The 24,520-nt window shown below is 41.6% G+C and overlaps 1 protein-coding gene across 5 annotated transcripts in view; it reads right to left on the reverse strand.

The window, feature by feature from the left end:
• LOC135211126 (cyclin-dependent kinase 8-like) overlaps window positions 1-24,520 on the reverse strand; it is a 268,054-nt gene that overhangs the window by 140,224 nt on the left and 103,310 nt on the right. For all 5 annotated transcript variants that reach the window (XM_064244242.1, XM_064244244.1, XM_064244243.1 and 2 more), the window contains exon 9: window positions 16,590-16,687. In XM_064244242.1, the coding sequence (XP_064100312.1) occupies window positions 16,590-16,687 (98 nt within the window). The remainder of the gene's footprint in view (window positions 1-16,589; window positions 16,688-24,520) is intronic.

Here is a 24,520-nt window from a genome sequence, read left to right on the forward strand (position 1 = left end):
TTTATAAATATGTTTGGAACTTTGCCTAGAAGTAAGGGTAGAGATGATTGCACAACTAATCTTGAGTATTATAAAAACAATCTATGAGATGTTTGGCATCTAGCGGAAAACGGAAGCGCTTGGCACTTAAGCGAAAGAAAACATGAGACGAAGTCAAGGGGAAATTAAAGGGAAACTTGATCTTAGAGCAAAAGAGAGAAGTTTGTGTGTAAGAAATAAAGTTTTAGTACTAGTCTCGAGAGAGAGTCCCTTTTTATCTTGTAAGTTTGAAGGTCCTTTTTCAATTTTAGAGAAGAGGGGAAATATACATTATAGAATTAATGTGGGTAAGAGTAGAGCAAAGGCAATAAATGTAAATTGGCTTCAGAATTATAAGGAACACCCTGTACCTTGGCCGCCGCCTGTGCCCTTGGTAATTGTGTCTGAAAGAGAAATTAGTTTTGAGAAAAACACAAGAGGTGTTTTAGTATTTATAAGTTTTAATCAGAGTTCAGAAAATGGAAAAAGTAAGAGAAGGGTAATGTTATAGCTAGTAGCCTCTTAGAGATTTTTCTCAGAATAAGTGGCCTAATGACCGTTTTCTGTTTTGGCACGAGTGGTTGAGTGAATGAAGAAGCATTAAAACTTTATGTAGAATTGTTTCCGAGCTGTTTAATTCTTGCTTCTCTTTAGAAAAAAATAAAATCAGTTGATTTCATTTTTCTCTCTCTTTGGGGGGGGGGGGGGGGGGGGGGGGTGGGGGGGGGGGGGGGGGTGTGCGGGGGGGGGGGTGGTGATGGTAATTGCTTCATAGCAAAGGAAGTTAAAGGAAAGGAAAACACATTTTCGAGAAGTTCGGCAGTAAGGAGGCTTTCGTGCCCGTGTTGGAGGCACCTGTTCTCGTGGCTGTTCTGGAATCGTCGGGCGAAACGCCGCAATTTCTGATGCAATACCTCGTCTAGATTCACAGAGGAAGTTCTGGAAATCTCGCGAGTCTGTGACACTCGCCGCAGGCTCCGTCCCCAGAGTGCCGTATAAATACGACGGTCGTAGCAGCAGCACGAGAGATCGTAGAAGAGAGACACCTGTTAGTCACAGAGAGATATCCTCAGTAAGAGCCACTGGTCAGAATATCAGTGAGAGGTCAGCAGCAGAGATCGTCAGAGAGAGACTAGAGATGAAGGAACCGACAAAGGATCAGAAAAAAAGTTGTTCGAGAGTTGGTTGGATACTGGTCTAGTCGTCTTCAGGAGTGGACGAATTATCTTGTATTATCTCGACGTCGATCAGACTTCAGAGAAGAAAAGGTCCTGCTAGAGGTTTTGGGGAGTTCCTGCCTTACAAGTAGACTAGTTCTGCAATACAGAGTCAAGAGGACGTCTGCAATCACCGTTTTCCTTTTGAGAAGCCATCGCTTCGAATTGCCAAATTGACTAGCAAGTACTTGAATTGCCTCACTGTAAGATTCTATCTTTTTATGTAAATAGGAGATACCATTCTCCATTTACCTTTGTTAGTAAGCTTGTAAATAAACCTTTGTTGTGTTAGTGTTTCTTTCTATATTCGTATCCCCAGTTTCAACTGTTGGTGTTGAAATATTTTTTTTTTAATTTATTTCATATCGAACCTGAAGCGGACCTCCCTCAGAGGCCGTAACAGACCTCCCCTGGCAGAAGTTGAAGGCAGAGTCTTCCCTCGGGGCTTAGACAGGGTAACCGTCTTAGCACCCAAGGAAGCGCTAGCCAAACTCTTGGGCTTGGCCACAGTTACTCGAGGCTGCCCAGAAGCCTTCGAGACTGCCTGGTGTACTAAGCGGTCACTGTCATCGTCATCAGTGTGCCGCCTTTCTACCGCAGCTTCCACCATCTCTCCTGGGAAGATCCGAATAGGTCCGTTGCGAAGTACAAGTGCCACCTCACGCCCGGCCACCCTGGATACTCGGGTAAGGACTGCGTCCCTACTACGGAGTACCAGTTTGGCCCACAGGTTTACCGTCTGGTGGGAAAGGTAGGAAATAGCCCTACCTCCAGACTGGCAAAGTCTCCTGAACGCCGAGTCCCCTTCAGGAGAAATATTCCCGGAGGTGGCTGCAACTTTAGACACTGTGAGGGACCACAGGTCTAACCAGGAGACTGCCTGGAAAGGCGCCATAGCGGTGGATTCCAGGCCTAGTGCCTCTTGCTGCGAGAACCAGAGGTTCTCTGACAGGAGCTACTGCAGAGACACTCCTGGAGTTAGCCTGGCTAGCTACGGGTTCACCTGTTTGGGCGGCATTGGATCCTCGGATGGCACGTAGAAACGCCGCTGTCGCAGTAGAGGAGGAGGAAGTAGCTTAGACGACCTGCCAGACTTTAGCGAACCCTCTTGTCCGGAGACGAGAGACTCCAAATGGTCTAGCACAAGAGTCGGCCAGCTCTGATCACGGCAGACCCACCGTCGGTTTGGGTTCCTTCTTCAGACCCCAAACGACTCGAGCTGGGACGTGGGCTCGGAAGGTGGGAGCAGCGATCCTTCCCCAAGGTCGTTGTGCTGATGAATCAGTGCAATAACCTCAGCAAAGTTCCTCTGGATCTCTGGAGTGACAGCATCTTGAGGAGTAGGACCGTCAAGTCCCTCCAGCAAGAGCGACTCCCGAGATCCTCCTCCTTCAGAAGGAGGAACGGCGACAGACACCTCTCGGTCTCCTCCTGTCACTTGCGCGTAAGACCTGGTCGATCCTAAGACCGTGCCTGGCACGTACGGCGTCGTGACAGGATCGCGAGGGGACGATCACTCCTTGGTGCCACGCCCTTCCCGGTGTAGCCCGAGGAAGTTGAAGGTGCAGGAGAGGAAGAACTGATGCTCCCCCCTCGCTCACTGGCAGAACCGGTGTGCTTGGAGGAATGCAGGCGATTGAGCTGCAGGCCTGGTCACGCCGCTCCCCCGGAACGAGTGGCTGGACCGATAACAGCAGCCCCGGTCCCGTGCGTCAGAGGAGCTGCTGCTGGTCCCCCTATCCGTCCGGTACCGGTGGGAGCGGCGGTCAGGAGACCTGCAGAGACCACTGTCACGGAGGACCTCTTCCTAGCCTCAGCCCGTGGCCGGTCTAGGACCTTCACGTCAACCTGGGTGACCGGCTGGTCGCTGCGAGAACGGCCTCTGGCCTGGCGAGAGTCACCAGAGCGGCTCTCACCAACCTTCCGCTCCGTGCCTTTATCCTGGCGCCGAGCGAGCTCTGGCGTCTGGTTCTTGGCTGCACGGCCACCCGTGGGCGACCGTACACTCGGTACCTCTCGCGGACGAGAGGCCAAGCCAGAACCTGGTTTGTATATCGTAGCCGAACAAATCTATGTTAGGTTCATGACTTCAATATATGTTAATCTAGCCAACAACCACTTGGACTAGTCTAAGTAAGTATAGTCAATTAAGAATTGACTAACTTATTTTAAGTTGGCAAGACCAGGTTGATCCTGGCTTGGTTAGGTTAGGCTAGGTTAACTCTTCCACCAATTAGGCTAGGCTAACTCCTCCATCACTTGGGTAGGTTAAGTCCATCAGAGATGTACTCTTAATTAGTCTAGGCTAGTATAGACTAGCTTAATCTAGAAACTAAATGACTTAGGTTAGGGTACAGTCGTTCAAGAAAGTTTGGGCTATACATGCTAGGCTACAACCACAACCTTCTAGGCTGAGGTGGTAAAAGTGTTTCGAATGGGTAGCCTAGGCACTAGTCTATGCTCGGCTATACTTATAACCTTACTAATTCGCCCAACCTAAGATAGTAAAGGCATGTTCAAGTAGCCAGACCATGCTAAGTCATCAACCCACTGACAGGCTAAGTTGACATGTACGACATGTATGTTGCAACCATCTAACCTATGAGTTAGGCTAAGCTAAGAATTGTACCACTCAGACTAATATAAGATAGTAAATGCAGGTTCGAAAACTAAACCGCAACCATTAGCTAGTCCAAGTCAGCACATGCATGCCCAAACCAGTTACATCGGACAGTCTAAGCTAAGAACTACTGCTCAGATTAACTAAGATAGTAGCAGTAGACTCGGACTGGCTGGAATAGGCTACGAATTTAACCACTTGTTAGGCTAAAAGGCATGACTCAATTAGCTTGGCTATAGCATCTTAGGTTACAAGTGCCCTACTTAGGCTTGTCTACTTTAAGTGGCGAAAGAAAGAAGTTCACTTCCTCCTTTCGGTTTCATTAAAAAAAATGGTTCTACAGTACTTTACTTCTAAAGAACCAAGCTTTCGATTAACTTTAACTACTTGTGTAAGAGTTGAAGCGTTTGGTCAATATTCTTATAGGAACAAACCAGATTATACCAAAAAGTATATGAAACATGGGAATTCTTCTTACCTATAAAGGTTTGAAGTTTTCTGGGGTCAACCCAAAGTATGTTAATTCCCACCATTCAGGGTTTATATGATTACTAAGAAGAATCCATAGCCTTCCAGCAATCCGTACATTTTGTAAAACGGACTCCACATGACTGTATCCTTTTTCAATCCAAACACCATGTCAATCCCCGGGGGAAGCATACTGGTAGGGGTCTCTGTGCTCCCCGAAAGGTTATTGAATTGACGAATCAAATCAATCACCTCCGCATACAAAGCCAGAAAATCTTAGGTTTCTCCTTCCTCCGGTTCTAACGTACTGTGTTCAGCCACAGGAGACGTTAGCTCACTCCTATCCTCTGACAAACGTCCAGGTGCGCCATGGCCATCTGACCCTACGGCCACGGGATCTTTGATCTCTGATGGCCACAGATGGCTCGATCTCGAATAGTCAGTAGGATTTGAGAACATATCTATTTGCAATCCTATATACAAATATCAAGAGCAATTTTATCATATTGCATTACTCTGACATCTAGAGTCCATGGAAAAAGTTTGTAAAAGCATCGGCGTATGTATCAAGTTCATCTAAATTGGCAACACTGCGCCCTTACGAACGATTCCAACGCTCGTCACTGTTTACACAGTTGCCACCTACGACCGTCTAAGTTGGCAAAAATGCGCCCTTACGAACTATTCGTATACCGGCACTGTTTACAAAGTTGCCTCCTATGACTGTCCTGATCTTTCTGGCCATCGTATTCCTTACGACCATCACATTATTTATGATCGTCATATTCATATGATCTTCATTTCCTCGTGGGCTTCATAGTACTCATACCTATTATAGCCCTGATGGTTGTCATGCTTCCAAAGCCCTTCATAGCTCTCATGGGCGTCATGGATCTACGGCCATTACAGCTCTACGTCCGTTATAGCTCTACAGCCGACATGGTTATCACAACCTAGGCTACCATTGGGCTGTTGACAACCTAAACGGCAACCGTCTAAAGTTGACTGAGCTAAAGTACTGCTTAAGCTTTCTTATTTCAAACATAACTGGAGCACACAACGGCACAGCCACTTATCCTACGAGAAAACTCATATCTCTCCTTAAGTGTGTGCTCCTGAAATGAAAGCGTAATACGTATAATGATCCCATCGAAGACGACGAGAGGTTGGCAGCCGTAGGCTGTGACGTCATGACTACCGCCATTTTGAAAGCAGTTTTGACTATGACGTCATCTCGCTTGATGGAAGCGTGAGGCTGTTGATGGTACTCTTGTAGCCAAGATCAAGAGACCCAACCTGCTGTGGCATTGCTACTTTATAAGGATGTGACAGTCCTGGATCGAAGATGAAGAAGAAATTATTCTTCTCCTCATGGCACGAGAATCAGTCACGAAGTCCCTGATTCTAGCCTACTCCAACTCTTCACAGCCACACTAGACTAAGCTTCCGTCATTCACTTGTTCGACAATTACAACTACTTCTTGTGCTTTCATATAATAGGGATGTAACAGTCCTGGCTCAAAGATGGAGAAGAAACTTCTCCTCTTGGCTCGAGGAGCAGCTACGAAGTCCCTATTCCTCCAGGATTGGCAGGAGAACGCACTGGCATTAAAGGCTCAAAGCTAGTCACCTAAGCTTGTTAGCGCCTAAGCGGAAGGATACAGAGGAAAGACTTGCATCTTTTCCATTATGTGAACTGTTATATCTCCTAACACTAGTAATTTCTCTCAAAAACAATGTGCATTAAAAATCTCCAAATCCGAAAGCATAGTTGTAAAGTACTCTTGTACCTCGACGTGAAAATAGAAGAATGTCTCCGTGTAGGCCGCAGCTGTGAAGTGACGTCATGGCGGGTGCCATGTATATGACGCCATTGAGCATCTCGAATGCGAAGCCAGCACCCTACCAGAAGTGCAAGGCAGTTGTTGTTATTCTCATAGTCATAGCAACCTGACATTAAAGGCTGCCGTGTTGCACCATCTGCTTCTTTACAGATGGCGACGCATCCAACCGCCATTCAGTGCATATCAGGATAAAAGGGACATCCATCACATGGTACCCTGGATGGAGCTCGACGTTATATAGCAAACCAACTGTCCTTCTTGGGTTGGTTCTCCTGATAACCCTAACGCCAACCGCACACCTGCATCATCTCTACCCACGTATCTGGAACGAAAACAAGATGGCATTGCACACCTCTCCCCGCAGGGAAAGGAGCACAATTAGTCATAATTACTTCCCAAAGCACATCCTGATACACCCAATCTTTGGATTTACAGGCAATCCATATGAAGATGTGATATTCCAAAGCACAGGCAACGAATTAACTGTACCTTAAGAGTTTTTCCACCTACGACTTACTACACGAAGAGTACCTAGACGTCAAAATCGTTGAAGAAAATATCGGGCGTTTATCTGCTTCTTGTGATATCCAGGAAGTCTCGAAGCATGAGAAGGCTTCAAGTTCACATGCCCGGGAATTCCCAACAACAAATTCAAAACAACAGGGGGCAAACTAAACCGGCTTAAAGACGGAGTCAAAGCATGTCCTCTCTTAAAGGCGGTAAGAAAATAACTAATGAGGTCACGAGTTAAAGTGGGTTATGTGGGTGGCTCCACATGTCTTGTGACCAAGCACAGATGCCAATAGTCCCTTGCGTACACAATTATTTTAAACTTTATCGGTTTCCAGCTGGCGCTGAGTATTTATCCTAATGTTAAGACCGAAGGTTTGTTTCATATATGAACAATTGGTGATTTATGCTGCCATAATGCCCAGACTTCTGGTTTTGGTTAATGGTGATTCTTGCTTATCAGCACCCAACTGATAACCAGGGACTGCCTGCATACACAAAATATCCATAATAATTGTAGTATACCAATACGTACTTCAGAAATTAAACAAAGTTTCTGAAGGGATATCATCTTTGAAAAGTGCAGTGCATCAACTTTGTGAATGGGTATCACATCTAAAAGTATATACACTAACTGTATGTGCTGTAATTACCTATGTAGCATGTTTATGCATGTACAAAAAATGATACATTTGTAAGATTTTACACATATAAGCTTTAAAACTTATAAATCTACATACTAAATTAAACATAACACTTTTGCTTAGTTTTGCAGTGTTTCTGGAGGATTCACAAATGTTTGAGCTATTTTGAAGATCTCAGGGTATGATAATTAGTTATGTTCCAATGAAAACTTCATGCTATTGTGAATTCACGCAACTCAAATCACGTAAGTTTGGGGCATTACTGTACAGCTTACTATAGACACATTTTTATTAATACCAGTCTTTATCATCAGTCCTATCAGTGCTAACAACATTTCTAAATAAATGCTGATGACAACAGAAGTCACATATGGTGCAAAGATTTACGTTTACCAAAACGATCTTCCTACCAATGCATTAAATGACACTTAGTGTGAAAAACAAGTGGCAATTGACTGAGGGCACAGAACCACATCGCCCCCTGAACCAACCCAGTTTCCTGACACCAGACTCTTCCAATTGTTGTAGCGTAGTCCTACGCTCAGGCTACAGGTGGGCAAGGGCACAACAGTCACCTAACCTTTTACAAAGAAATGCAAAAATGACTGCACAATATGGGGGACCTGGAAAGGTTCCCAAATAAAATTCACACAAACAGGTTTACATCCTTTTCTCAATTCGCTTTTCCTACACTGAAAAGGGAGAGGAAGGCAGAAAGGAATAGACTGAATAAGGAAAACTACCAATGAAGGACTTGGAGATATAGAGAAATCAGACAAATTTTTTAATCAATTTGTATTTTTCATAACTAACAAACCTTCGGTCTTAACAATAGGATAATCTTCCAGCGCTAGCTGGAAACCGGTAAAAACAATCAAAGATTGTAAAACAAGGATTCTGTGGCATCTGGTAACTCATGCATATACAGAGTGGATGCTTGGTCATCGACCAAGATCGTACCCCAGCAAAATACCAGACTTTCTTCTACCACCTTGGGAGACCAGTTTTGCTTAACTCCCCTTTTCCTTTCCAAGCCGGTTTTTTTTTATCGTAGCCTGTGCTTCTTTATTTTTATTTAGGACTGAAGTTCCATGGACATCAACATTTTCAGTCAAGCCTTTGTTTGCAGTGTTGACCTTCTTTGGAAAGACGGGTTTTGCTGTAGATACTTTGAATTTTGGCCTAGCCTAACTCCTTTCTTTCTCTATAAAAATGAATAATCTACCCACCTGTACGCTTTCTCCAACTCCAGTACACTCCAGAAATCACCTTAAAACACCAGCACCACAAGACTTACGACCCAAAAAACAACTCCTACCAGACAGAGAGCTCTCCCCTACCAACCACACACCACCAACACGTGCTTTCTACTCCCCCGTGTTATTGTTTACATCCTGCCGACGCCGCCGCCATCTTGTCTATGACGTCACAGCCTATGACGTCACAACACAACTTAAATACATCAACAGACACCTTCTAGAATCTACCACATGTTGTCTATATATAGGACACCCACCATATTTCAACAATGCATAAAATACCCATAACAATTATACAATATATAATCACACTTATCTATACCCATAACAATTATACAATATATAATCACACTTATCTCTTTCTCCCTCCCCTCCGACTGTTTCCTAACCTAGTATTCCCCTCTTAATTTCCTTCGTCCTCCAACTCTTTACCCTCTACATAATTTCTAATACATTCCCCTGAAACTCCTGCTTTAGTTAATACATCAGCCACTTGCTCCTTTCCTTTTATCCATCTCACCTCCTTTATTTCCCCGGATTCAATGGTTTCCCTTATTGCAGCAATATCTATTTTTAATCTCTTGCTACTTACACCAGTGCTCGATTTGATGGCGGTCATTAGTGTTTTACTATCAGTGTTAACCAAGGCTTCTAAATTTCTCCCTCCTACTACCTCTTCCCACAAATGCTTGAAATATATCAATCCTTCTACAGCTTCCCCAACACTCAGGGCTTCAGCCTCAATGGTGGATTTTGCCACTCTCCTGGATTTCCTAGACTTCCACCATATGGGACTTCTCCTCTTCCCATCTGTCAAAGAAATAATATAACCCAGTTGAGTATGGCCATCTTCTATGTTTCCAAATGAAGCGTCTGCATAGGCTTCCCAATAAACCCTTTCTTCTTCCATCTCACTTATTGTAACTTCGCCCATCATGCTCTTAGTTTTTCTCACAATTTTAATAAGTTTCTTCATATCCTGAGTTGTTCCTTCTTTAAATGCTTTACTTAATTCGCTAATATCATATGATATTTCTGGCATCGTGTGTAGTGATACCCAATTCAGCTGTCCTACCACTGATCTGTACTCTGTTAACTCTTTTTGTTCTAGCACTCTATTACCCGTATATCTTCTAGCCTCTGGTTCTCTTATGGAATTTATATACTGCCACTGATTAAGGGAAAATCTATTCTCCTTCTGCTCTATTACTACTCCTATATACTTGAACCTTTTACTCTCTTGTTCTCCTACTTGCAATTTCCCTTTCAATCTCCCAATCGTTTCCTTTAAGAATCCTTCAGTTCCTCCGTAGCAAAAATCATCTACGTGTGTACACAAAATGCCTTCCAATTTATTGTTCTTTTTCCAAAAGAATATATTAGGTTCTAGTCTACTTCTCTCACCTTGAAGCTCCTTCACTACTTTCACCACTTTACAATACCATGCTTTTGCTGCATCCTTGAGCCCATAGACTGTTTTCTTCAACTTCCATAATCCCCTCCAACCATCTTCCCTTGGTGGCTTCAAGTACACTTCTCTTTGTATCTCGTCACCTTGTAAATATGCAGTTTTGACATCCAATGTATAACAATTCCAATTTTTCACCTTTATTATGGTTAGATAGAATTTTAAAATTTCAGCATTGCATGTGGGAGCATCCTTTTCCCACTCAGCCATTTCTTCTTCAAACCCTCTAGCTACCAATCTTGCTTTACATATCCTTTCCCCCCCCTTTTATCTTTTCAGTTACTATCCATCTTGTAGATATAGCTTTTTGTCCAACATCATTTACCTCCTCATATACCTGGTTATCTCTCCAACTTAGAAGTTCTTTTTCTTTAGCTTCCATTATGCTTCTATTTTCAAATCCCAGCAACACCTCCTCTTCATCTCAATTTTTTCTACTGACTATAATCCCTCAAGTTAACCCACCCTTTGTCACCATGACTGTGAGTCTCGTATATTGTACGAATCAGCCCATGCTTGGCTTGATCTTTTTCCTGCAAGACCTAAAATAGTCCATTCTTCTACTTGTCCTGTATCATTGTTTATAGCCCTAACTCTATTTCCCTTTTTGAATTTTGGTATCTCTTCCATTAACTCGCTTTCTATTGACCCACTTTGCCCGTTATCTTCCACTGTTTCCTCTATCACCTCTCTTTCTATAGTCTCTTCTGTGTCTGCATTCCTTCTCTCACCCATTATCTCCTCTCCTTCCAGCCAATCTACTTTCCCTTCATTTGGGCCATCTGACCTACCTTTCACCCCATGGGATTTATCTATTCTAGCCGATATCTCTTCTGTATCTGGTGATCGTCGTTTGAATCCTTGTCACATGTATCCTAGCTACTTCTCTTAAAGAATCCCCATGTTTGACTATTATTGTTTTCCCCGATACTCCCACTACCTGAGCAGGTCCTCTCCATTCATTTTCATTTTCCCTCTTATAGAATACCTCATCTCCTACCACTGCTTCTTCAAATTTATGTTCTCTGATGTTTTTGTTTAGCGCTATTCTTATTTTATTACAGGACTCATTTTTTATAAATGCTTCTCTGGCCTTGTGCATTGCATTCAGTGTGTCCCTTACCATACCCTCTTCCATCCCTTTTTCTCTGCTTGCAGGACTAGAACTTTCTTCTCCTATTAGGTTAGGCAGTGAAGGGTTTTTTCCAAATACTAATTGGTTGGGAGAGAAACCTCCATTATTCATTAAACAGTTCCTAGCACTCACTACCCATTTCAAAGCTAGGGACCAATCTACTTCCTCTTCCTCCATCATCTTCCTTACACTTCCCTTGATCATGCCTACGGTCTTTTCACATAATCCGTTGCTCCACGGAGATTCTGATGCTGTGGCTAATACTTTAATATTCCATTTTTCTGCCATCCTCCTTACTTTTTCATTTTGAAATTCTCCCCCATTATCTGACAATATTTTGGAGGGTGCTCCAAATATAGCAAACCAGCACTCAAAAAGTATCTTTATTATAGTTTCTGGTTTCTTATCTTTTATCCAACAGGCCTGACAATATCTCGTTGCCATATCCACTATTACCAAGAACTTTCTCTCTTCTATCTCTCCCACATCCATCGCTACGACTTCATTGAACGTTTTACTCCAAGAAAAGCCTACTACCGGTTTGGCGGGGTTTCTTTTGTATTTTTTACAAACCTCACAATTTTTGATCAGTTCCGTTAGTAACTTTCTTATTTCCTCTTTTTCTTTTTCGATTAACCCATTACTCCATTGTGCTTCCTCTGTTAGCTTCCATATTTTATCTCCACTTCCATGACCAAACTGTAAATGTAATTTCTTCACTGTGTTCTTAATTTCCCTCGGATTCTTTCCCTTCCAACCCTCCAGTTAATAATTCTTCTACCTTCCTCCTCCTTATAGGCACTCTTAAATGACCCTGTTCGTCTTCTCTTAACTCTACTTTCATTCCCCCTAATACTTCTACTATGACACAATTTTCTTTCAAATTTAGGGTCATACCCATTTACTCATGGTTTGCTTACCTATCAGCCAGGGTATATCACCTTGCAGAATTTCCGTCTTCAAATAAAACTTTCTGTTTTTTAGTATCACAGGTATTTCTATTATTCCTCTGGACTTATAAGATGTCTCACCAAAATTAAACACTTTATTAGACTCTGTCCTAGTGTCCCCTCATTCTCCTCAACTCTTCCTGACTCAAATCCATGACAATACGTGCTAGTCACAATTCCCCGCAAACTGTTGATTTACACCCTGTGTCCAAAATTGCATCAACCACCTCCCATGATGCTTCCACTATTTTATTAACTTCTCCTACATAAACCTCTTCTTCTTCTGTCCCATTTTCTGTTTTTACCTTATTTTCTTCTAGTCTTGTTTCAGTTTTCTTCCTATTATGAAAATTCTGAGGACAATCCCTAGCCCAATGCCATTCTGAGCTGCATATTGCACATACTGTTACCTTCCCTTCTTTGTTTATAGGATTTCTACCACCCCTTCCTCGGTTCCATCTTCCCCGATATCTTTGGTTTTCCCTCCCTCTCCCAGAACTGGCATTGCCTTCTGACGAACCCCACCATTCCCGTTCCTCTTTAGTCCCTAATCCCTCAAATAGTCTTTTCATTGTTTGCGACACTGTTCCGTACTCTAGCTTTTTCTTGCCCACAAGCCGATAATACCATTTGTTTTTGATTTTCCGTGAGATTTGCTTGCTCTATTACATGATACCCCTTGACTTCGCCTTCAAGCGCGCCTTTCCCCATTGCTCTTTCACACTCAGATGCTGCCTTCTCGTATCTAATTAAATAGTCCGCCATATTTTCACTAGATTCTCTTCTTATTAGAAGGTATCTTTTTATTCTACCGTAATTCTCCATTACCGAGTCTTTTAGATAGGCTTTATCTAGTTTCTCTAGGATTAACTTTGGACCCTCTGTACCAGTAAGTTTATCTTTATCTAATGCTTCCACTAGCTCTCGGGCTTTCCCTTTTAAGCTCATTCTCATTTCTATCGCCGGGTATTTTGTATCTTCTCCATACAACAATAGCCAATCTTCGGCTTGACCTTTCCATTCTTTGTATTCTTCTTGTATCCCGCTAAACCTAGGACATTCCCTTCTCCATCTAGTAGTCTCCCTTTGTTCACTGTCGGATCCAGGCATCTTTGATCAACCACGCTCTGCTACCAGTTTGAATTTTGGCCTAGCCTAACTCCTTTCTTTCTCTATAAAAATGAATAATCTACCCACCTGTACGCTTTCTCCAACTTCAGTACACTCCAGAAATCACCTTAAAACACCAGCACCACAAGACTTACGACCCAAAAAACAACTCCTACCAGACAGAGAGCTCTCCCCTACCAACCACACACCACCAACACGTGCTTTCTACTCCCCCGTGTTATTGTTTACATCCTGCCGACGCCGCCGCCATCTTGTCTATGACGTCACAGCCTATGACGTCACAACACAACTTAAATACATCAACAGACACCTTCTAGAATCTACCACATGTTGTCTATATATAGGACACCCACCATATTTCAACAATGCATAAAATACCCATAACAATTATACAATATATAATCACACTTATCTATACCCATAACAATTATACAATATATAATCAGATACGACTTTCACTCTGCATCGGCATCGCTTGCGTTATGTATGGTAGGCTGTCATTTCCTTAGAGAGCATTGCCTTTAGAGACGGGACCCTTACTTTGGTTAGTGTTTTATTTCCAAATATGTATACTGACATCTAAGTTTTAATGTATCTTTTCACACGTCTAAGGACTGTAATTTAGTCTTTCAGAATGTGCTTGTTTCGAGAAGTCGGGATGATTTTTAATGGTGGATGATTGAGATCTTCCCTTCTCTGTGCAGGGCCAGTCGTCATGGTCTTCTTGTCTCTTTCCGTCATTTTAGTAGGATTGGGGCAGGCACTATTTCTCTCCATCCTCACATATTTTAATTATTTTAGTCTCTATCAGGATGCATTCTTCTTCCTGAGGTAGAGAGAATTTTGGCTTATTTATAGTCTCTAAAGTTGTCAGCCCTGTTTCTCATCTGGAATGTGGCAGCGGCGGCAGTGTTCTGGAAACTTCGGAGCTCCTCTTTGTGTCCATCTGGCAGAGATGCCAATTCACTAATTCTAACTTGTGTGTTTGTGCTGTGAAGTGAGAATTTGTAGCAATCTATGATGTTGGCGGTGGGTTCCTTGCTGTTTCGAAGCCCATTCCTGCCAGACTATTCGTCGTCTTCATCATGCAGGAATACCAACCTCATGGTTTGCTTTGATGTTCAATTGGGTATGATATAATTGTAATACAACTGTAACACTATTTTGTTTTATGTTTTCTGCACTACTCAAATGTTCTCTCGCTCTTTATGACAGTGATATGCTTGTGATGTCGTGAATGGGCTGTGATGTCATGAATGCACGTGACATCATGGGTTCTGCCGATTGCTTAGTTGTCGCTGTTGATTTCTTCCTAGATTTCTCCGACAGTGGATTTTTGTTGAAATTTGTCGTATCTGTCACGTTTACGTGCACTGGAAGGCCATTTGGTTATTGTAGGACGTGACGGATGCTCTGTTCCACCATCTTTGGTGTTACCAAGACTCTTGATTTGAGCTACTGTCCAGTGTCATGACATCATTTTCTTACTTCTCTACTTATGATGTCCCCTTAGGTCACATCTCTCCTACGTCTATTGAGTAGTGAGCGCCGTCCAACTTTGTCCATGATGTCATCGCAGTCTGTTGTACCACCAGTATGAACTTCCTGGAGCTGGTTATTTCAATGGGCTATTGTGTTTGGTAGTAGCTGTCCCAGTGTTTCTACTACCGAGAGAAGTGCATCACTGTTTTTTCCACAGTGGCACTTTTGTATTTGTGAGGTTGGAAGGAACGATCATGGAACGTGTGCATCTAATATCTTCATTTCGAATTTGCAGTCATCCATGATGGTAATTGTTTGGGCATCGCTTCGGACCAGCCCCTATGGAAGTCCCACCTCCCCCAGCACTCCTCTATTTTGGCTCTCCTGTGCTGCCACCTTGCAGAGCCTTTGTCATCATCGACGCTCTCTGGGTTGCTCCTTATTGCTCTGCCAGTGAGGACATCGACCAGCACTGGTCTTAGAGATGTCGTGATGTCATTCCCAACATCCTCTCAGCCTATGTCATCAGATGCAGTGGCCGCTCATCCTCCAGTTATGACTTCATCTCTTCCCATTATGATGTCATCATCTCCTCTCGCCGAGCCATCAGAGGCATTGGTTCAAGCAGTCTTCTAGAGGTTAGACCTTGTTTTGTGAGAGAGGATTTCTGCTTTTTTACGAAGAAGAAAAGTCGTACCGGAGGATCTCCTGTGTCTCTTCTTCGACTCCTGCTAGTAAGAGACCTTGTAGAAAGAGGAGTTTCACTTCTCCTACTCTGTTGGGAGATTGATGACTTTTTAGTTTCGTCTTTGCAAGTGAAAAGTGCATTGCCTTTTGCCCCCACATGACTATGTCTCTCCCATGCTCATCCGTGTTTGGGCAAGTGAGAGGAGTGTATGGAGGTCATCTCTGGTCTGTGGACGTGGTTCATCGTTCGTCCACGTACTTGACCATCGCTTGTCCATGCATGAATAAGCATTCTTCTCTCTCATGTTCCAAGTTGTATCGCTCCACATGACACGAATGTGTATGGGTGTCATCTCTGGTCCATGTACATGGTTCATCGCTTGTCCATGTACGAGTGAGTGATCTCACTGATGTTCCAATTGTATCATTCTTCATAACATGGGCGTGTAAGGGGGTCATCACTGGTCTGTGTACGTGGTTCATCGCTTGTCCACGTTTGTGACCGGACCTACCTATCTGCTTTCCTTCTCTTCCTATACTAATAAATTTAATCACAAAGTCCTTTGAAAATCCTTAGATTCTTCCCATCTGTTCACAAGATCTCACACTATGCACCTGCAGCTGGCACAGTGTGTCCCTCGACCTTAAAAATCAACAGCATGCTAACACAGTAATCATTCTTACATAACATGTTCTTAGCCTTGATTCCAGTGGAGGGCATCCTAGGAAACGTAAATGTACTGTAGCGTGAAAACAGCAAAAGCCAATACCATGAAATACCAAGGAACACCTCAACACATTGATGGCAAAGAGAATTGTGAAGACCTAAACCTTTTGAAACACACCTGGTGGAGAACAGGTGTACTAGACAGTCATCCACTGTCAGCCATTCTTCTTTTGTTTGAATGTTGACTCATGTATAGGCGCAAGATATAAGCTAACTTTAACAGAAAGAATGATTCATCTAACTAATCTTAATAACTTTAGATCTTCATGGGAAATCATCATGATATAATTCCATGTTTCTACTTTAAGAAACAAGGACAATAAAGTTTGTTTAAAAGAAATAAGTACTTCAAGATCTTACTGAATACTGCTGTCCTTCAACATACCATCAACTGTAACAGTAATATCAACAAAGATTACTTATACTAACTCTTGAGTGGGAACTGGATCTTCTAAGAAATAGGGATCTTGCATAGCAAGCTCTGAAGTTATACGCTTCGTAGGGTCCATTGTCAGGAGTTTTTGTAGCTGAAAAGAATACATCTCCATTAACATCCTTAAATGAACATAAAAGACAACAGAAACAAAAACCACAAGTTAATGCTATTACTTAACTAAAAAAAATACCATGACTATGAATCAACCTGATACACACCAACTGATAAAAAACTGTTTAACAAAATTTATTTTACACATTTCCAGTGCTCCTCACTATGACGTTACTCAAAATTTCCCAACAATAACGTTTAGAAATGTAATTACAAAGGAATATATTGTAATATATTGTAGCCTTTGGATTACCTGGAATTAATTCAGACGAATTTGTAAACACTCACTATAGTCAAAGCAAAATGTTGTGGTGGATGACTAGAGGTGTCAACAGAATGTTTCGTATTTGAATCTAAAAGTTTAGGTCCTTTTCCCTTGTAGACAAAGGGAAAATCTCATTGGTATATTAGTAAAGCCGGATTAAGTTCTATACTGGATGGTGCGAGACCAGTCCCTCCAGCCACACTTTGTCTTCTTGCTTTTATTTTTGTTCTTTTTCCTTTATTATAAATTATCATCAATAGTTTACATACAACTGGAACACTGGTAGCTTCACATGCCCAATCATAAACTCTTGTCAAATCAGTCAAGGGCTCATCCCAGTTTCTTCCGCTCTTACCATTCTGAAGCAGGAAGAACACATTTGCAAGTACTTTCTTTACGGGGTGAGTCGAGTGAGAGACAAAAGTACATATACAAAACACTGTTATATATTGACGAAGATGAATGACCAAACGAATTTTATGGCTGTATAATGACGAGTTAAATCCCAATCATGCAAGCTGGAATTTCATTCCTTTAAAGATGTGCAATTAAAAGATTATAAAAGGTTATATCTTTTCAAATCTCTACATCTCTATGCTGCAAAGGGTCAACCATACCTTGCCTTTGTGCTTCTTTGATAGACTATCGTTTTAGATGGTAAAGTATAGAAAAAGTCTTTTCAAGATTCTCAGAACGCTAGGGTGGGGCCAGGAAAAGAATACAGCTCTGCCAGATCTATTTATCATTTTAAATCCAAGCCTCGAGGTTAATCCCTTGTTTATGACTTTACCTGAGATCTGTTATTTACTGTACTTTGCTTTCTATAAAAAAAAAAATAAAATAAAAGTTTGGTTGTTCTTAATGATTATCCTTTGTTTGTGTGTTTTTGGAAAAAATAATCATAAATCTTGTAATAATGCCATAATTTCAAGCCATCTGATTATTGTCCATATTCCAATTTAGCATACATGCAAAGGTTACTCGAGGTCGGGTTTATAAGAAATAAAAATAAAATCCAGGATAAATATGGAGCGAACACTCCATCTGTGCGCTTAATCCGCGTTTACTGCTGAGGTTCAAGGTTTAAGTAGGTGGTTTCCTTAAGGGTAAAATGACCAAAGTGTTCTTAACTACGAACGATATATTCCAGGAAAAACCTTCTGTCACCCACCACAACATTTTGATTTGACTATAGGAAAATATTAAGATAAAATTACAAGTTCCATAGCAAAACTTAATTCAGTGCTGGGTACACCAATAATGTGCAAATTATGTAAAAAAGAAAGAAAAAAATCCAGCTTCATACATGAAATCATCACTAGCACCATCATATATATAACATTCAATAAACTTGAACTGCAACTGTTACCATAACAGCTTCTTATCACAGACAGTTCAAATAACTTGTATGAGAAAATGCTTACTGAAACTCTGATTTGGGGCCAGATTACCATGCGTTGAATAGCCTAAGGTCACTCAAAAGTCCCAAGCCAATCCTCTAAACATAGCAAGTCATCAGGGTCAACCAAAATTAGTAGGGATAAAGTCTATTGTTGCAAACATCCAGTTATGTAAAGACCCCACTGCCATGCCACTTCACTACCTATATGCAACTCCACAATGCCTCAACATTGCTGTCAATGGGTGGCTCCAGAGTGCCAATGGGGGAGAGGTGGTAGAAGCAGGCAGAACAGCCAGAAAAGGTATGAAAGAAAAGAAGGAAAATTTGAGAGTACATTGCAATATCCTACACAACAATCATGCCACACTTTTCACTTGTTAATGGGTATGTTGGGCTTATACAGAAAATGTGCTGCAAATTACCCCGTGGTCCCAACCATTCTAATTGCTCTCCTACAGAAAAATAGGAGAGTCTGTGGATGCCACAGTTTCAGAAAGCATTTGAGGCACTGCATCAGCTATGCTGAGAGCACAGGACATCAAAGAAGTGTTGGGGGTTGCAGTGAATGCTGAACCTAGGAGCTAACACTGTCTCTTGCAGAATGGAAATCAAAACATCCAGCAACACATAGCCTACTCCTAAAGGAAATTTAAGAAGCACCAGCATAATTATGCAATGGTTGAGAAGTTTCTCCTTTCATTCTAGTAGTAGAGCATTTTGCATTTACCATACAAGTGCCAAAATTTCAACCTTTGGTCAAATTTGACTCGACCGAAATGGTTGAAAAACGCAATTGTCATTTACCTTTATTTTGCTACAAATTGGAAGTCTCTAGCACAATATTTTGATTTATGGTGAATTTTTTAAAAAAACTTTTTCCTTACGTCCGTGCGGTAACTCTTCCGAAAAAATCAGAAATGCTTTCGTCAGATTGTCATAATGTTTGCACAGTCTTATATTAGCCGTTACAGAGTTTTATATATGAAAACGTGGGCAATTTTATTCACAATACAACACAAAACAAGACATGGTTGTAGCTTTTATCAGTTTTAAAATATTTTCATATTAATAACGATGTGCCAAAATTTCAACTTTCGGTCAACTTTGACTCAACCGAAATGATCGAAAAACGCAATTGTAAGCTAAAACTCTTACATTGTAGGAATATTCAATCATTTACCTTCATTTTCCAACAAATTGGAAGTCTCTAGCACAATATTTCAATTTATGGTGAATTTTTGAAGAAAAAAAACTTTTTCCTTACGTCCGCACGGTAACTCTTCCAAAAAATCAGAAATGCTTTCGTCCAATTGTCGTAATGCTTGCACCGTTTTATATTAGCCATTACATAGTTTTATATATGAAAATGTGTGCAATTTCATGTAGAATACAACAAAAAAACAACACATGGTTGTAGCTTTTATCAGTTTTAAAAGATTTTCATATAAATAATGATGTGCCAAAATTTCAACCTTCGGTCAACTTTGACTAGACCAAAATGGTCAAAAAACCCAATTGTAAGCTATAACTCTTACATTGTAGTAATATTCAATCATTTACCTTCATTTTCCAACACATTGGAAGTCTCTAGCACAATGTTTTGATTTATGGTGAATTTTTGAAAAAACTTTTTCCATAAGTCCGAGCGGTAACTGCCAAAAAAATCAAGACATTTTTTCGTCCGATTGTCGTAATGTTTGCACCGTTTTATATTAGCCATTACATAAAGTTTTATATATGAAAATGTGCGCAATTTCACGTAGAATACAAAAATAAACAACCCATGGTTGTAGCTTTTATCAGTTTTAAAATATTTTCATATGAATTACAGTAAGTGCCAAAATTTCAACCTTCAGTCAACTTTGACTTGACCAAAATGGTCTAAAAACGCAATTGTAAGCTAAAACTCTTACATTCTAGTAATATTCAATCATTTACCTTCATTCTGCAACAAATATTTTGATTTATGGTGAATTTTTAAAAAAAACTTTTTCCTTACGTCCAAGCGGTAACTGCCGAAAATCTCAGAAATTCTTTCATCCGATTGTTGTAATGTTTGCACAGTTTTATATTAGCCGTTACATAAAGTTATATATATGAAAATGTGTGCAGTTTAATGTAGAATACAACTAAAAACAACACATGGTTGTAGCTTTAATCAGTTTTGAAATATTTTCATATAAATCACGATAAATAGAAAAAATGAGTCATTCGGTCAACTTTAACTTGACTGAAATGGTAGAAAACTGCAACTGTAAGCTACATCACTTACAGTCTAGTAATATTCAATCAAATACCTTCATTTTGCAACAAACAGGAAGTCTCTAACAGAATATTTCGATTTATGGTGGATTTTTGAAAACTACTTTTTTTATGTCTGAGAGTTACGAATTCATGCATCATAATGTGGTAACATTTTCTCTGTGTTGCTTTGATCGTTTTACAATTTGTTATATACCAAAATCATCACAATTTAGTGTACAATACAATGAAAAAATAATTAACTCATTAGCTTTAACAGTTTTGCTCACAGCACGATTTGTATACAATTATATATGAAATTTTTTTCGCGTTTATATATTCCAATATTTATATATGATGATATTTTTTTCATTTCTGATGGTTGCATACTAAACTTTAGGCAATGACAAAAAAAGGAGTAAAAAAAGAACTCTTAATCTTGAAAACTAAGTGTGCTGTAATTAAAAAAAAAAAAAATTACGCTTCGGTGCTCACTCCCGAACGCTGCTGGCATACGGGAGACACTTTCGGAAATACCGGCTCGGCGTTTAAGGGTTAACTGACAATAAAGGTAATAAAACCATTCTCACCTTATATATTATTGGCATATCTTTATAATATATAGCCTATTAATGGAAAAATTCCTCATCACTGATTGTTTGTATGGTTTTTTACGTTGCATGGAACCAGTGGTTGACATCAACTTATACTTCGAGTGGCTAGCAACAAAATGTAAACATATGGAGTTACATTACATTCACAGCAACCTTTATCATTTTGTAACCTTTTAGAAACTTCTCCGAACAATGCAGTCATACATTGTACAGTGGTCGCTCCGTATTCGCGGGGGATGCGTACCAAATTCCCCCCCCGTGAATAGTTAGAACCCGCAAATGTTTGGAATCCCTATAAAAAGGCTAAAAACAGCCTATTTTGTTAGTTAAAACTGAAGAAAACCCCACAAGAAATTTTCATACTTGTTTTTTTTAATAGTTTTATCACAAAAAGTGCATTTTATGATGAAATTGACCAAAAAACCAAGAATTAGTGGATATTTCTCATAGAAAAATACTGCGAATGTGCGAATTTTCCGCGAATAATGTGGGGAAACGTTCCCGAGAGAAATCCGCGAATGTGTGATTCCGCGAATACGGGGGTCCACTGTATTGTTGCTTGCGATCGGTGATGAAGCATAAAAGTAATAAAATGTTATTGTTATAATACAATTAAGTTTGTTCATACTTACCTGGCAGATATATATATAGCTGTATTTTCTGACGTCCGACAGAATTTCAAAACTCGCGGCACACGTAGTGGGCGGCCAGGTGGTAGTACCCATTCACGCCGCTGGGAGGCGGATATCAGGAACCATTCCCATTTTCTGTTCATATTTATTCATGACCCTTGTCTCCTGAGGGGAGGAGGGTGGGCACTCTAATTATATATATCTGCCAGGTAAGTATGAACAAACTTAATTGTATTATAACAATAACATTTTGTTCATGAAACTTACCTGTCAGATATATATATAGCTGAATCCCACCTTTGGATGGTGGGTAGAGACAGAATAGGATTTTTAGGAAACTTAAATTAAGTAAAAGATTTACTTCTTGGTTCCTTACCTGATAGCAAAGTAGACTCTGTGATTACTGTCACTTAAGCCTGCTTCTGCTTTTATCAGAGTTGCCAGCCAGGTGTGGACCTGTAGTGCTGGTGCACTCTGGATGCTCTGTCAACGGGGACGTGACCTCAATGTGACAAGACCATCTAGCCAAACATATGGCAGTAACACAGCAACCGACCACCACCTGACCACTAACCAAAAAACCCCTGACAGTTAAACTAAGGAATGGGAGATTTCCACAGAAGATCTCACCATCAACCAAAAACACAATAAAAAACTAACCTAAACTAAGCTAAGGGATAGGGAGAGAGCTACCTTCAGCCCCCAAAACTGTGTCTGCCGAAATGTAAGGCCCCAAAGAACTACAGTTCTCGTAAATCGTTCTCACATCCCGGAGGTAATGTGAGGCGAATACGGAATTGCTCCTCCAAAAGGTGCTATCAAGGATATCTTTGATAGACATATTCCTTTGGAAGGCAAGAGAAGTAGCTACGGCTCTGACTTCGTGAGCTTTCACTTTAAAGAGGCTCAAATCAGTCTTCTGGCAAGATGAATGAGCCTCTTTAATGACGTCCCTCAAGAAGAAAGCCACAGCATTCTTCGACAACAGCAAATCTGGTCTCTTCACCGAGCACCAGAGATTACCTGAGGGACCTCTTATCTCTTTAGTTCTATTAACATAGAACTTGAGAGCCCTGACAGGGCACAGGGCTCTCTCTGGTTCTTGACCCACGAGACTCGACATACCTTTAATTTCAAAGCTCCTCGGCCAAGGATTAGACGGGTTCTCGTTCTTTGCCAAGAAAGACGGGCTCAACGAGCAGACAGCGTTGTCCCCCTTGAAGCCCACTAGGCTACTGAACGCTTGGATTTCACTAACTCTCTTCACCGTTGCCAGAGAAGCTAGGAAAAGCGCTTTCCTCGTCAAGTCCCTTACAGAAGCTTCATGGAGAGGCTCAAAGGGACTTAGCATAAGATGTTTCAAAACCACATCGAGATTCCATGAGGGTGGTCTTGCCTGTGGAATCTTGGAGGTTTCGAACGACCTTAAGAGATCGTGTAGATCCTTATTGTCGGAGAGGTCCAGTCCTCTGTGGCGAAAAACGGCAGACAACATACTCCTATAACCTTTAATTGTAGGAACTGGCCAATTTCTGCACATTTCTTAGATAGAGTAAGAAATCTGCTATCTGGTTCACAGAGGTCGTGGAAGAGGAAATTCCTTCCTTTTTGCACCATGCCCTAAAGGAGGCCCACTTAGACTGGTAGACAGCTCTTGAAGAGGCTCTTCGAGCATTAGCGATTGCTCTCGCAGCTGCCTTTGAAAAGCCTCTCGCTCTGGCCAACTTTTCGATAGTCTGAACGCAGTCAGAGCCAGAGCGGAGAGGTTTTGGTGATACCTTTTGAAGTGAGGCTGTCTGAGTAGATCTCTCCTCCAGGGCAACGTTCTTGGGAAGTCCACAAGGAAAAGTCATGACCTCTGTGAACCACTCTCTCTTGCTGGCCACATCGGGGCAATCAGAGTCAACCTTGTCCCTTCTGAAGCTGCGAACTTCCTCATGACCTCCCCCATGATCTTGAATGGGGGAAAGGCGTAAAGATCCAGGTCTGTCCAGTTCCAGAGCAACGTGTCCACCGCAATTGCCCCTGGATCCAGAACCGGGGAGCAATACAGAGGAAGCCTCTTCGTCCTCGATGTAGCGAACAGGTCGACTAGAGACGTCCCCACAATCTCCATAATTGTTGAACAGACTTCCTGGTGCAAGGTCCATTCTGTTGGCAGAATCTGATTTCGTCGACTGAGAAGGTCCGCCCTGACATTCTGAACCCCTGCCACGAATCTCGTCAGGATCTTGATGTGCCTTGCGTCTGCCCATAGCAGAACTTCCCTCGCAAGGAGAAAAAGGGATCTGGAGTGAGTTCCTCCCTGATTCTTTAGATATGCAAGGGCTGTGGTACTGTCTGAGTTGACTTCAACGACCTTGCCTGACAGTTTGTCTTCGAAGAACTGCAGCGACAGGAATATCGCTGCCAGTTCCTTTACATTGATGTGCCAGGCTACCTGTTCCCCTCTCCAGGAGCCTGACACTTCCTCCCCCCTAGTGTTGCTCCCCAACCGGAAATGGAAGCGTCTGAGAACAACACTAGGTCGGGGCTCAGAAGATTTAGGGAGAAGCCCTCTCGCAACTTCTGAGGGTCGAGCCACCATCTTAAGTGGTCTTTTACTTTGTTTGAGATCCTTAGGATCGCATTCAGGTCCTCCTTCGACTTCCATTCTTCC

Source organism: Macrobrachium nipponense, chromosome 4 (assembly GCF_015104395.2).
Source record: "Macrobrachium nipponense isolate FS-2020 chromosome 4, ASM1510439v2, whole genome shotgun sequence".
NCBI lineage: Eukaryota > Metazoa > Arthropoda > Malacostraca > Decapoda > Palaemonidae > Macrobrachium > Macrobrachium nipponense.